The sequence below is a fragment of the Dryas octopetala genome, chromosome 2, assembly GCF_963921425.1.
Source record: "Dryas octopetala chromosome 2, drDryOcto1.1, whole genome shotgun sequence".
NCBI lineage: Eukaryota > Viridiplantae > Streptophyta > Magnoliopsida > Rosales > Rosaceae > Dryas > Dryas octopetala.
In genome coordinates, this window is record NC_141367.1 from 28585240 (window position 1) to 28599667 (window position 14428).

The 14428-nt window shown below is 35.4% G+C and overlaps 2 protein-coding genes and 2 long non-coding RNA genes across 5 annotated transcripts; 2 read left to right on the forward strand and 2 right to left on the reverse strand.

Annotated features, from left to right (window-relative positions):
• Positions 1–1582: 1582 nt before the first annotated feature.
• On the reverse strand, positions 1583–4021 carry LOC147295227 (putative inactive purple acid phosphatase 1). Of its 2 annotated transcripts, none has more exons than XM_086232384.1 (3): positions 2319–4021; positions 2103–2234; positions 1583–1948 (listed from the first exon to the last, which is right to left on the reverse strand). In XM_086232384.1, exons 1-3 carry the CDS (start codon positions 2528–2530, stop codon positions 1924–1926), a joined length of 369 nt encoding a protein of 122 aa, XP_086088510.1. In that variant the 5' UTR covers positions 2531–4021; the 3' UTR covers positions 1583–1923. The 2 variants fall into 2 exon arrangements, with proteins under 2 accessions (XP_086088510.1, XP_086088509.1); XM_086232383.1 differs by having other exon boundaries at positions 1583–1986.
• A 3989-nt stretch (positions 4022–8010) lies between these two features.
• Positions 8011–9212, reverse strand: LOC147295228 (uncharacterized). The gene is made up of 3 exons (XR_015120391.1): positions 8819–9212; positions 8487–8538; positions 8011–8338 (listed from the first exon to the last, which is right to left on the reverse strand). It is a non-coding gene; the product is annotated as an uncharacterized LOC147295228 (long non-coding RNA).
• On the forward strand, positions 9022–9928 carry LOC147295229 (uncharacterized). The gene is made up of 3 exons (XR_015120392.1): positions 9022–9161; positions 9248–9553; positions 9647–9928. It is a non-coding gene; the product is annotated as an uncharacterized LOC147295229 (long non-coding RNA).
• Positions 9929–11477: 1549 nt separating this feature from the next.
• LOC147295230 (F-box protein At2g26160-like) lies at positions 11478–13501 on the forward strand. Its single transcript, XM_086233693.1, has 2 exons — positions 11478–11644; positions 11980–13501. The coding sequence occupies exon 2, from the start codon at positions 12022–12024 to the stop codon at positions 13258–13260; it is 1239 nt and encodes a 412-aa protein (XP_086089819.1). The 5' UTR covers positions 11478–11644; positions 11980–12021; the 3' UTR covers positions 13261–13501.
• The last annotated feature ends 927 nt before the right edge of the window (positions 13502–14428 follow it).

Here is a 14428-nt window from a genome sequence, read left to right on the forward strand (position 1 = left end):
TAGAACTTAATTGCCATAGCCCATTTCACTCGTGTTTTGTGCTAGCTTCTGGTTCATCTTACATTATTACTTTGTACCTGGGTATGGATGTTCTTAAATTTTATTTTTAATTAAAAATGAGCAAGGATAAAAGGGAAATTATGAAATAATAAAATTGGTTTTGTTAAATAAATAAATAAGGATACACGTGGTCAAACTGAACTGAAAACTAAACTGCAGAGATAGAACTGAAAAACCAAACGGCGTGGTTAGATATCGGGTTTCCTCCTCCATGGGATGGCATTAACTGGTTTTCCGCATTTTATTTTGTTAGGGTAGACAAAAGTGTCTCATTTGTAATATTGAAAAGTTAAATTACAAATTTTGTTATTTATTTTTCCCAGTGAGATTAGGATTTCCGTTTTCTTAAGCCACTACTTTTAATGTCTCGCATCGATTACTATCAAAGCATCCTTTCCTTGAATTGTTCTTTGCTTCTTAGTTTCCTTTTTGATTCTGGATAAATTGTCGAAACTCATCGACCATATTGCTGCCGTTTGCAAGTTATGGCATTCTTTTGCACGAGACTATCATCACCAAGTGCCCCCCGCTCACTTAATGCACTTCCCATGCTCTTGATCCCAAATGAATGCCAAGAAAAGAGTAGCCTAACAAACCGAAAAGTAGTATACAAGGAAAAATCTGCAGCATTCAGCTACGAGTGCCTTATAGTAAAAGGTGTTGTGGCTCTAGCCATGGTTGGTTGGCCACAATAGATATTCCAACTTCAACAGACCGAGGTCTGATTATAGCACTCCGAAAAAAAAAAGGAGAAGTAGGTCAGCGAAGGCTCTAAGTAGAGACCTGGGTTGGTCGCTTGTTTAGGTCTTCTTTGTTTATGTTGGCTGTGTAATATGTTCATTACGACTAAACTTTGTTTCGAGACAAACTGATTTATGACTTGTGCTTTGTGTTGTGTTTGCTACTCAAAAGTTCACTAAGCCCGTTTGGGATTGCTTTTCAGGCCCTTAAAAGCACTTTTTTAAAATTTTACGCACAATTGTGTTTGGTAAACTAAAATAAACCCGCTTATCTTGACAGCAATAGGTCTCATACAGCAGCTATTACGTGAATATTAATGTGTTTATTTGATACTATTACGTGTCCTAATCCTTTACCCGACCCACCATCAGCACTTAGGCTAATCAAAATGACTTCATCTTATAATAAAATTTGCTTACTATTCCTGGATTAAAAAAAAAAAAAAATCCATTCTTGCCCAAACTTTGTGCACAAATTTTGAGGTCCACCATTAACTGTCAAATGGATAAGTTAGATACCGATCTGTTCTTCAAGGCAGAAGTTCATCTTTGTTTCACTATGAAAATGACAAGTTCAGTAACATCATCATAGTCACCAGGATGAACACCCAAACCTTGGATTCCATTCAAAAGAGTACCAAGAGAAAACATGAAATACTGAAAGGGAAGCACGCTGGCAACTTATCTAATGAAACGACGGCTTTAATAAATCAAGGCATACAAAAAAAAGAAGAAAAGCGTGGAGATCAGATTGATTTTATTTACTCTTCCTTGTCTTTCAAAATGGTTGGGTGTTTCTATGGAAAAACTATAATAATGAATCCAAAAAGAAAAGAATACCATCGTCTTGTTTGGATGGTGGTAAATGTTGACAGGCTTGCTCCTACACCACCAGCAAGCCTGTCAACATTTATGCACATGCTCGAAGATGGGACAGGTTCTTTCGTAGTTATGCACATGTTTGTAGATGTCAATGTCAACCTTGTACTTCTGCCAAAGTTTTTGGAGGCTCTCCCTCCCCATTGGTTCCTCAAATGACACTTACAAGAAGAACATCCCATGTTGCTTCTGCCTATCGACTGATACTAAGCAGTGCTCAATAAACTTGTCTTGCTCCGTTCCCTCACTCCAATCGTGCTCTGTGCCTGCTATGCAGAAGTGAAACATGCCATAGTCAGTGGAGTACCTGGATTAAGAAACATCATGATCAGAACATAATATTTCCTGAGCATCTAGAACAAGTGAAAGTAGATGATGTAAATAAAGGTTACTATTGAATAATATGCATATAGATAGGTATACCAAAACTTAGCCCTGTTCTCAGTGGGAACATAGAACATATTTTCAGCCAACACACCACATTCTCCTCCAGTAACCATGTTCCCATTCCCATAGAAAGAACCTGACCCTGGCCAGTCACGTTCATGGTTGCCACTGAAAGATAAAATCGAAAATCACCGAAATTACAGAAAGATGAACTCTTTCTGAAACAAGTTGTGTGATTCAACAATGACAAACCTTGCAATCATGTAAAGAACAGTTGATGCTATTGGCTCAAACTGTGCAGTAAATTGGTCCCATTGTGAAAGGTAACCATTTGCGTAACATATATTCCCAATATGGAAGACAATATCAATGCTTTTCAAGTCTCGAATAAGCTGCTTAGTAGTGTTAAGAGAGCCTCTCTGGTAATTGTTATATTCATTGGAGCCATCAACTTCATCCTGCATAGTGAAAAGTTAGAGTGAGCAAAACAGAAACTACATGAAAGTGTTTGGCCTCCATAACCTTACCATAAGAAGGTAATAACATTTTGGGCATCCACAATTGCATTGAATGAAACAGAAATTATTTAAAGAACAGGTAAACAAAATCCTAGTTTACTATGGATCATTGTTTACTATAATGTGCACAAATGTTCCAAGATAGTTCAAACCTTTCCCACGTCACCAAAAATGACTACATTGTAAAGAATTTTGACCAGGATAAGGAGATGCTTTAAACTGATACTCTTGACTCCAAATATATGTACCATTGAACAATCTATGCCCGGCTTGTATGTATACCTGCAAAAACTTAAGCTTCACATTAAGTGGTGACTTATCATAAAATCCAACTTCTGATGGTGAAACTTTTAACATTGTTCTCATCTAATAGTTCATGGTTGTATCTTAAAAGTTAAAACTCATGTCGTAGGCAAATTAGCATCAAATTCACTCCTCTTTCAAGAGAATCATATGCATAAGTTTAACAAACACTCTGTTTGGCCACAACTCCTTCATAAAACTAATGTGTATGAATCCAGGGTCACGCCATCCAACCGTTCTTGCAGGTGCACCTGTGCATGTACATTGACAAGATAAGCTGTAAACCCACAAGTTTTAAGAGGTTTTAACCATACAAAAATTTACCTTTGAGTCTTCATAAACCCTTACATGCTATGAACATTGAGACATGTTGGCAGAGGAGATGGTAAGCATGCAGCTGCTTTTACTATTATGAAAATGTAATGAATTGAAAGAAATATACTTACCACACATGCTATTACGATCAAAAGTTTGCGTCCCAGCTGGGGAACAAATATATTTTCCTCTTGAACCCCATTCAACAAAAGGTTCTAGCTCATGGATCCCATAGCCGCTTGTCCATGTTGCAGTCATCTGAGTTTGAGTACAGAACCATATTATCACCTGAATAACTGTTATCTTAAATATATTTTCTTGGAAAAGTGTTAGTAGTCATAAAATGTGGGTAGGATAAAGAAAAAGGGTCAACACAAACTTGTGCATACATGAACATTTTCAGTGGGAAGGAAAAGAAATAGGGTGTTATGAAAACCTCTCCTTAAAAATGCATGCAATAAGATAACCTCTTTGTTCTTCTCATGTGCTTTGTGTTTTGAGGATTGCAACAAGGGGAAATTGAACTTACTTCATTCCATGCGTTTACTTCATCTTAAATAAAATTTGCTTATTATTCCTGGATTAAAAAAAAAAGAAATTTCCATTCTTGCCCAGACTTTGATGTCCTCCATTAACTGTCAAATGGATTTATTAGATACCGATCTGTTGTTCAAAGCAGAAGTTCATCTTTGTTTCACTATGAAAATGACAAGTTTGGTAACATCATCATAGTCACCAGGATGAACACCCAAACCTTAGGTTCTATTCAAAAGAGAACCAGATCATACATAATTAGAATGAGAGGTATTGCAGAAGATTCTGCATGGTACTAGCTAGCACTCCATCTATTGATCAACTCCACCGCCATCCATCCCACTAGCACAATTCATAGTACTACATATGGATAAGACACTTAGGCCTCGTTTGGTGCATATGATTATATAGGATAGGATAGGATAGGATAGGATAAATAGCAAAATCATGTGTATTAAAGGAAGAAGATTCTAACTTAAAGGAAGAAGATGGAAAGGAGATGGACTAATCATAGGGGAAAACTTATCCCTTCCAATCCCCCCAAAATGGTGGGATTAGGGGGGATAAGTTTCCCCTCATAGCTAATCCATCTTCTTCTTTTAAGTTAAAAAACATCGTTCATTTTCTTCCTTAAACACACATGATTTTGCCATTTATCCTATCCTATCTAATCCTATGCACTAAACGAGGCCTTAGTTGATCTCATTGCCGGTACACTTGGTCTGCATAAGAGACTTAGTTGATCTCAGTAGCCTTTTTCAATATGCCATGCTTCTTTTTATCATAAGTTGCTTAACGCCCATTTGTATTCTCCAACCTTTTATCTTCAGCTTTACCCTTCCCATCGGTCCATCCTGAACCTTCACCAACCGCGACCTTACCCTGAGATGAATCACTCATATGAAAACTATTAAAGCCCTGAATATTTATTCCATGGAAAGGGGCACAACAATAGAATCAATCAAAACTTCCAAAAATGCTATAACAGTAAAATCTACCAAAAAAAGAAAATAAAATATGCCACAACTTACTTCCAACCTTTCCATTAAGCATCCCTAAACCCCCATTCCTCCATTTTCATATACATCCAAAACCCATCTTCCAACTCGCTGTTTTTCAGCTAGGAACCTACCTAACAGATCAGATCCCATCTAAAGGTAATTAGAAATGACTAATGCAAGATTAGCAGAAAATCATGATCTGGGTACACTTTATTTAATCCGCAATACACAAACCCCTTACAAGTCAGGGCTCAAGGAAAATGCCCTACTGGTGTCATAGGGCTGATAACTCAATACAGCTAAAATCAGGTCATTGCACTACATTTCATAATCTAAAATTGGATTCTTGAAAGATGAGAGATATTACAAGAGCATAAAGAAAAGAAACAAAATTGTACACTTCCGAAATGATGAGACCTCCTTACAAGAACCCCAAATCACTCCTTACAAGTCAATGATCATGAACTAGGAACACTGCATTCAAGCCGCAATACACAAACCCTCTATCACTCCTTACAAGTCAATGATCAAGAAAATATCCTTGATCAAATTAGCTAAACTAATAGAGCCAATAACTCAATACAGCTAAATCATATTAGCTAAACCAAAGAGTAGAGAGGTGGACAAGAAAAGAAACCAAGAACCGAAGAACGATATTTCATGACATGGTTTTAATGTTGTGGCTGCCTCCATAGTCTAGAACATGCCAACACGAAAGAACAATCAAATTAGCCAGGCTGAGGAGGCTTACCTCCATGAAATAAAAGGGTTTGCTGGCAATTTTGAGATTCTGCAACTATGTGCCCACTTATACATGATACGAGGGGCATAAAAGAAAAGGGAGTTAAGAGAAAAGAGTCAAAATGTATATTATATATTTGGTAGAGCCTTAGAGGTGTGCAAAAATACTGAAAGATTGAGTTTCGAACCGAACCAAATCGATCCGGTCGATTTGGTCTGGTTTTTTTTTTTTTTTTTTTTGGGATATCAAACCAAATCAATCCGAATTTTGTGATTTGGTTTTGATTCTCAATATTGAAATTTTTGGTTTTAACCGAACTGAACTATTACTGATAATATATATTTATTTTTATATATTAATTAGTTTATATATGATTTTAATACCTATTATAGAGTAAACAAAATTCCCTATTATAGTTTATATGTGTTTGTATATGTTTATTATAGTTTATAATTTATAGTTTATATACTTTATAGTTTATACTACTATATAATTATATTATATAATTTTAATACCTGTTATAGAGTAAACCAAATTCCCTATTATAGTTTATATATGTTTATTATAGTTTTTAGTATAGTTTTTTTATAGGCTTATAGTATATGTTTATAGTATAGTTTATACTTTATAGGATTAGTCTATAATTTATAGTTTGTATATACTATATTACTAGGGTATATATATATATATATACTAAAACAATTATAGTTAAGAGGAAATTACAAATTTAGTCCACTTATTTTATACCTAGTTTAATTTTGGTTCACAATCTTTTTTAAGTTATGTTTTGGTCCACTAATTGTTTCACTTGTTCAATAAAGGTCCAGATTTTTTTTTTTAATTTGGTATATCTTTCACTCTATCAAATTTAACCCAAATTCATCAAATATATACTTGTTTTAAAGCTATACATTTCTTCTTTACAACCATAGAAAGATCATTCAAATTAGAGTTCTAAAACTCAAGATAATTGACCTCAAAGTAGGGTACCCGAAACTGCTAATTTTTCAAACTTCACCCAATCTCAATTCTCTTGGATTCTAATACTCCAAATTTGTTTTTATGACTAAGAAATGATGAATAACTTATACTTCACTTATAATTGAAGAAAACACAACCCAAAGGAATTAAAGTCACAAATCTAGACCTTTATTGAACAAATGAAATAATTAGTAGACCAAAACATAACTTAAAAAAGATTGTGGACTAAAATTGAAATAAGTATAAAATATGTTAACCAAATATGTAATTTCCTCTTATAGTTAAAGTTATATATATGGTTTAGGGTATTAGGTATAGGTTGAGTATAATAGTATTGGTAATTGGTATAGAGTATACTAGTATAGGGTATATGAGTATATGAGATAAGGTATAAGGTATAGGATATGGGGTTTGGAGTATACAAGTTTTTATCTGGTTTCCGGATAACCGAACCAACCGAATCAACCGAACTAATATTCTCGGTTAATCAAACTAGTCGGTTTAGGCTAGATTTGGTTTGATTTTGGTTCTCGAATTGGCCATTTTGAAAATGTTAGTTTGGTTACAGTTATGCCTTTGTGGTTCGGTTTTTCGAATCATGCACACCCCTAGTATTTAGATAAGATGATCCCAAAACTACAATTAGTGCGAGTAACCAGATGAGTGGCGGGAGAGGGTTTATTGAACCAGGAGCTTCCATCAGGCATCAGTAGACTAGTATAGTGTAGAATGTGATGAGCTTCATTTTTAATTTTTAGCAAGTTTTTCGAATCATTTTTGTTTTTTTAGCAATTTTAAATTTTGCATCTCAAAAAGAAATATAAAATTAAATTTTGAGCATTAAAGTTTTAAATAATTGGACTTTAGACCCACTATTTTAACAAATCAAATATTTATACTAGGACTTTTTTAGCCAAGCTCTCATAATTCTCATTGAATGCAATGATCTTCTTTTTTAATTTTGAGCTTTTTCTTTTTTGGGTTGAAAGTTTTGACTTTTGAGCATTAAGGCCTTGCGGTGTACATAATAGCATTTATGCCTCATATGTTCTAACAGAAAATTTACAATTTATCCCCAACATTTTAACCAATCAAATATTTTTAACAAAAAATATGTCTAATAATTTTGGGTTACAAATTGTACACGTGCTTTCCGTAATCCGTATAGGCCTATACATTACCCCCAAAAATTAGGGTAGAGGGTAGTCTATCGGTCCTAGAATTGAGAACCCAGAATCAGATCTCGCTTGCTCCACACTCACGGCCCAGCTCAGGTACTTTGGGTACTCTGACTTTTTTTTTTTTTTTTTTCTTTTGTAAGAGAATCTTCCAAATAATCACAGTGTATTCATTCTCTGATATGTGTTTTTCTGGGTTTTTTTTTTTTTTTTGTACATTCATGCTTGGAATTTATTTGAATCACAGTAAACTTTGATGGATGCTTTTTTTTTTTTTTTTTTTTTTTTCATTTTCACCAATTTTACAGATAGAGATGTGTTTGGTTGAAATAACAAGTAATAGAACTCGATTCTTATTTATCAATTATAGCACATAAAAAATGTCACAAACACCTTCATGTTTAAGTTTTTAACATAAAACCTAACATCAGAGGGAAAATCCACATGAAAATGATACCAAAACAGGGCATTTGAAAAATAGAGGTTCCCTTCTTCTCCCCACCAAATCTCAAATCAAAGGGTTTGCACTTCTTCATTGGGTGCTGGTGTACACGTAAGCAACCCTGCCATTGGAGCCATAGGACAACCTTCTTTGCAGTTTTTCACATCTTGTGGAACACTGATTTGGTCCGAGCCGTCAAACCTCCATAGCAAGAACATTCGTGATAAAGACTATTAGAAGTCTAACCTCAATTCCCAACTAAGCAGAAAAAAAACCAAAGAAAAAAAAAATTGTTAGAAACACCACCTTGATGTTTAACATAAGAGCTAACATAAGAAGAAAAAGAAGCACAGAAATAGCTAACATAAGAAGAAAAAGAAGCATAGAAATAAAATCAAAGCAGTGCATTTAGCAGAGAGAGAAGTTCCCTTCCCCTTCTTCCCCATGTTCCAAGAAATCTGCAGACAAATACAGATGGCCCAAAAGGTCATATGAAAATCTACAATATACCTGCTGTAATTCTTATTGCTTGTAGTTTTGATGTATGCTTTTCCCTTGTTAGTTAATTGTTTGGAAGGTGAGGGGCTAAATGGTCAGTGCATCATTATTCATTAAAGATATCAAAATTTTCAAGTCTAAATGTCTAATTAGTCTAAATTATCAGTAGCGTTATTATACAATTAATACTACTTGCACCAGACAGACTAATACTTCTGGGTTCCTAGGCAAACTTCATACCTTTAAGGTTAATGCAATGCAACATCAATGAAGGAGGGTTGATATTGACTTCTTTTCTTTTCCCTGTATCTGTAGGGATTCACAATGGCATCGCCGTCTCAGGTTCAGAAGGAAGAAGACACAGGAAATTTTTTTGATTTGCTGCAGATTTCGAAAGTTCCACACTCCTGCACAGAAGAAGAATGGCAGGCACAAATAGTACCAGGATACCGCTGGGATCCTACACCATATGATCTGATTGTCTTTTATCTGGCAAACACGCTCCTCAACCGCACACTACCTATAACCAACCTTGTGAAGGAGGTTGAAGTATTTAAGATCAACCCAAACATGCTCTCGAATGGTAATTTCAGACCTATTTCTGTTCATTAAATCAACGTGTTGTTGTTTCTTTAAAAAAATATCCACTTTTTTTGTTTTGTTTCATAGGGGATTTCAAGCATGGGAACAATCATAATGAAGCATTCTACTTTGTAGTACTTGAAAAAATGTAGTCGTTTTCGGACTATACATAGGGCTACAAATGGGGGTCGATGGATAGTCGTGAGCAATGAGGAAGAGAAGGTAACTCGTCCCGACACTGGAAAAGTTGTTGGCTACGGCCAGTCCTTGGAGTTCTACCAAGGAGAGCCACCGAACATGAACTGAAGCGATTTTTCTGCCCAGGAATACAGGATAAATCCTGATATAATTCCTGAGCATCTGGTGGCAGCAAATGCTGTTCTAAAGAAAATGGTTAGAACTAAAAATTCTGTAGAAGACATCTTGAAAGCCTTTGTTTTTAAACTGCAAATTTATAATTTGTTTGGTTAATTTTCTTTCTTTCAGATGAATGAGTTGGTCATAGTTCACATGCGCCCCGCCCCAACCCCTCCCTCCTCCCCCTCGGTTGCCGGCTCGGACACGGATGCAGATGAGGATACGGAATTGGACGTGAATGCAGATGCAAATGCAGACCCGAACACCGAGTCGGAGTAGGACTCAGCCACCCTCCTCTCCGCATCAACTTGAATAACATTTGAATTAGATTAGCTTATGAAAATGTTGGACCACTACTTTTGACTGAGTTATGCATTCTCCTACCAAGTCCAATTACACCATTTTATTACCGTCGAGTGTTATTTCTTTTATTTTGTCTGTACTGCTTGTCCTTTCAAGAATAGTAATAGGTTGGATCTTCGATATGTGTTTGTGTGAGATTCTTTCTTATTTAGCAGCAGCCTATAAAGATATCCTTTTGTAAAACCCTACGGTATGAATGAAATCAATCTGTCTTTTACTTCAAATATCTTTCTTTACTTTTCTAGTCCCAACATCTTGGTATCAGAGCCTGGTCAAATCATGGGCGACAAACGGATTTGACTAGGCTCTGATTTGACTAAGATGTTGGGACTAGAAAAGTAAAGAAAGATATTTGAAGTAAAAGACAGATTGATTTCATTCATACCGTAGGGTTTTACAAAAAGATACCTTTATAGGTTGCTGCTAAATAAGAAAGAATCTCACACAAACACATGTCGAAGATCCAACCTATTACTATTCTTGAAAGAACAAGCAGTACAGACAAAATAAAGGAAATAACACTCGACGGTAATAAAATGGTGTAATTGGACTTGGTAGGAGAATGCATAACTCAGTCACAAGTAGTGGTCCAACATTTTCATAAGCTAATCTAATTCACATGTTATTCAAGTTGATGCGGAGAGGAGGGTGGATGAGTCCTACTCAACTCTTCGACACTTTCTGACTCAGTATTCTCAGGGAGAGAGAGGAGAGTGAGAGGAAGAAGATAATGGTCTCGAGTCGCCGAGAAGTGGCCGGAAAAAAAAAAAACCAGTGAGGGCAGGGGATATGGTCGCACGCGAGGAGGAAGAAAAGAGAAACATAGGGGGGGTGAAGATGGAATAGATATTTTTGTCCTTAATTTTTTTTATATTTTTTTTTTAGTTTTTAACATTTTAAAATGTTTTGGATTTTTAAATTATTTTTAGTCTACGTGGCATTCACGTCATTAAAAAAAGTTTAGTTAGCAAAAGACACATAGGCACTTAATTAACAGACATCTATTTTTCAATTTAGATCATAATTAGGGTAGTAATGTGAAATATTAATTTGTTTATGAATCTAATTAAAATGACCTATACAGTTAAGTGATTATATTGAACTTTTATCATGATTTTAATTCCATGCATCCAAGCAAAAAAAATAAATAATAAATTTAAATTTTAGGCAAAATAGTTTTGTGATTTTATGATTGTATCATTATATTTTTTAATTGCAAAAAACAAATTAGAAAATATTATACGGTGCTCTGCTCACCTACCAAGTTCCCAACTTTTCAAGAAAATATTATGGTTTTATAACTATTCACTCTCTTTAAGGTAATATTTTACTATAGGTATTAGTGATGATGCCCTCAGGAGAGGGAGGACAAGGAGGGAAGATTTTTGAAAGACATGCCCTCACTTTATTTTGGGTAAGAAAATTTATTGAGAAAATTAAATTAAATTGAATAGGTGATGCTTACATGTGGCGATTTATTACTGGACTGTGACACCAGATTCGCAAGCTGACCCGGGGTCACTGTTTCGTGTAAGTTTCTCCCTTAAGTAAACAAACGAAAGTACAAAGCCCTTCACAACATCAGAAGACAAAAAGAAGAGGACCAAGAGACCAAACACAAACACCCCCAAAACTAAAACTGAAGATCAGATCTAACAAGATGGAGAAACTCTCTCTCTAGTGGATCGAAGACGAAGAAGGATGGATGGTGATCGAATCCAGTTGGAAAGCTCAGAAAGCAAGCTTGGAACACCTGCCTTACAGGTAGGATATTCTTTTTTTTTTTTTTTTTAACTGACTAAGGATAAGCGGAAAGTATGTTCATATATATATATATTGTTTATCAATTTCGCATTTGTTTTATTGAAAAGTTCAATTAAAAATTTTGTTATTTCCTTTTCACTTTGAGATTAGGAAATCCATGTTCTTAAAGGATTTGTTTTCAATTGTTTATATAAAGAGGCCACTTCTTTTAATGTCTCGCATCAATTACTATCAAAGCATCCTTTCCTTGAATTGTTTTTGCTTCGTAGTTTCTTTTATTGTCGATCTCTATTTACTGTTTCTTAAATAGGATTAATTAGAATTCATGTACTTAGGTCTGAAGAAGAAGTCCTGCATGTCGTAGAAAAAATAACAATATGGATATAGTTCGCTTCAGCAGTGGTTACCTATCAGATTCAGAATGGGCAGGCCTTCCTTTACCAGTTGTGTTTTTAATTTTGGATAAGTTGTCCGAACTCGTTGATCATATTCGTTTTGCTGCCGTTTGCAAGTTATGGCATTCTTTTGCAAGAGACTATAAGCATGCAGTACCCCGCTCACTTAAGGCACTTCCCATGCTCTTGATCCCAAATGAATGCCAAGAAAAGAATAGCCTAACAAACCGAAAATTAGTATACAGCATTTCTCAAGGAAAAATCTGCAACAATAGTATTCAGCTACAAGTGCCTTATAGTAAGAGGTGTTGTGGCTCTAGCCATGGTTGGTTGGCCACAATAGATATTCCAACTTCAACAGACCGAGGTCTGATTATAGCACTCCGAAACCCCTTGAGAGAAGCATGCCCAATTCGTCTCCCTCCCTTGAATGTCAAGATCAAAAAACATCACGCATGCTACTATGAGTATTATGTCCGAAAGGTTATCTTGTCTGCTGATCCCACTCTGAATTCAGATAATTATGTGGTTGTAGCACTCTACGGTCAGGACTTCTGTTTGGCTTTCATCAAAAGTGGCCAAAAAGATTGGACTTATGCCAACCCACGGAGGTGTTTCCTTGCTGATGCTATATTTTATAAAACTCGAATCTTTGCAGTTGGAAGAAGGGGAGATATCATGTCATGGGATTTTAATACGAGTAATAATCCTTCACAGCCGCCAATAGCAACGCTACATAAATTTCCGCAGCCCAACACACATTATGATGTTCAGGTATATCTTGTGGAATCTAGTAAGGGAGACCTATTGTGTATCCAAAGATTATATGAATGGCCGAAGCATGCCTCCCAGAAGTTACGGACTAAGAGCTTCATGGTTTACAAGTTGGTGTTCGACAATAACTGTTTGTGGGTGGACGAGATTGAGGTAACAAGCATTGGAGATGAGGCTCTGTTTGTGGGTGACAATCATTCGGTCTCTGTTTTGACTTCAAACTTTCCTGGATGCCAGCCAAATTCCATATATTTCACGGATGATTTGTTATCATATTATCATGAATTGCAATTTTTTGATAATAGACCATTTTATGATATGGGTATCTTTAACTTAGAGGACGGAAGCATCACACAGCATTACTCTCTAAATCTTAATTCGCAGAGGTACATACCACCAGCGATTTGGGTTGAGCTGCCATTGTTTCTGGACTCTGCTAGCTCCTAATGCGCTCAATCAACTGATGGTCGTCAATACTTTCCTGGTTGGAAGAGTTTCAACTTTGAACATGGACCAAGTTTTGTCAAACGGTTATTGCATATCATCCCACTGACATTGTCGTAACAGTTTCTACTTAAAACATTTTTTCCAGTAGACGCAATGCCCAGATTCATTGTCCCATGCCAGCTCCCAAAGCCTGCCCGTTGTGGACTAGTATTGCATAAATTTTTATTTTTCGGCCATAAGACTTGTATTGTATAAAATAAACACTAGAGATTTCACTATTTATTTTATATATGATTTTATTTGTTTGTGCCTTTGTGGGCTTGTATTGTACAGGTACTTGACAGGCCTTTTTTTTTTTCAGTTGAGTCTTTTTTTTTTTTTTGTTGTCTGAAGGCGGAAGCTATTCCGACCACACTTCATTGCTGAATTGACCGGTCTAACATATTTTGAACAAATTTATTTTATTTTACCCTTTCTTGCAAAAAATTATGGAATCATCAAAATCCATTCAGTAGCATACCACCGAAATATATTAAGGAATTTAGCAACATACGTCCAAATATAATGATAATATTCGATATAATACTACTAAATGTCTTTTCATTTCTATTCGGTGGTTACTTATTAAAAACTCCGCCAATGTTCGGCAGTTAAGTACCGAATAACCACAAACATTTTCACAGACAATTATCAAATGAGATATTATTGGTGTTAAGTTATTAGGACTTTATTTGTTATTGGGCTTGTGTTTCGGTTAAGTTTGTCAACTCACAATCAGAGAAGAGCTTCTTCACAGCCCTCACCCGATGATCCTGGTATGTTTCACTTGTATTTGCTTATCCCAATGATAAACATTAGAGTATGGATATGCCAGTGACAATCATACAAACACCTTTCAACACGTACCTGTACATCCATCTCATCTCATATTCTCATCAATGAAGATGTTCTTAGTATAATCATCACTCATAGTCATTCAGCCAAATAAAATCAACTCAAAATAAGATAAACTTGTTCTAAACATGCAAATCAATTGAAACACATCCCTTCAGGTATCCAATTGTAAAAGGGGTAACAAAATCTGTTAACAAACTGGCAGCAAAATTCAGTTTTCATAAGCTATCTAATTCAAATTATTAAAGCACTTTGTAGGGAAGCAGATCAAAAG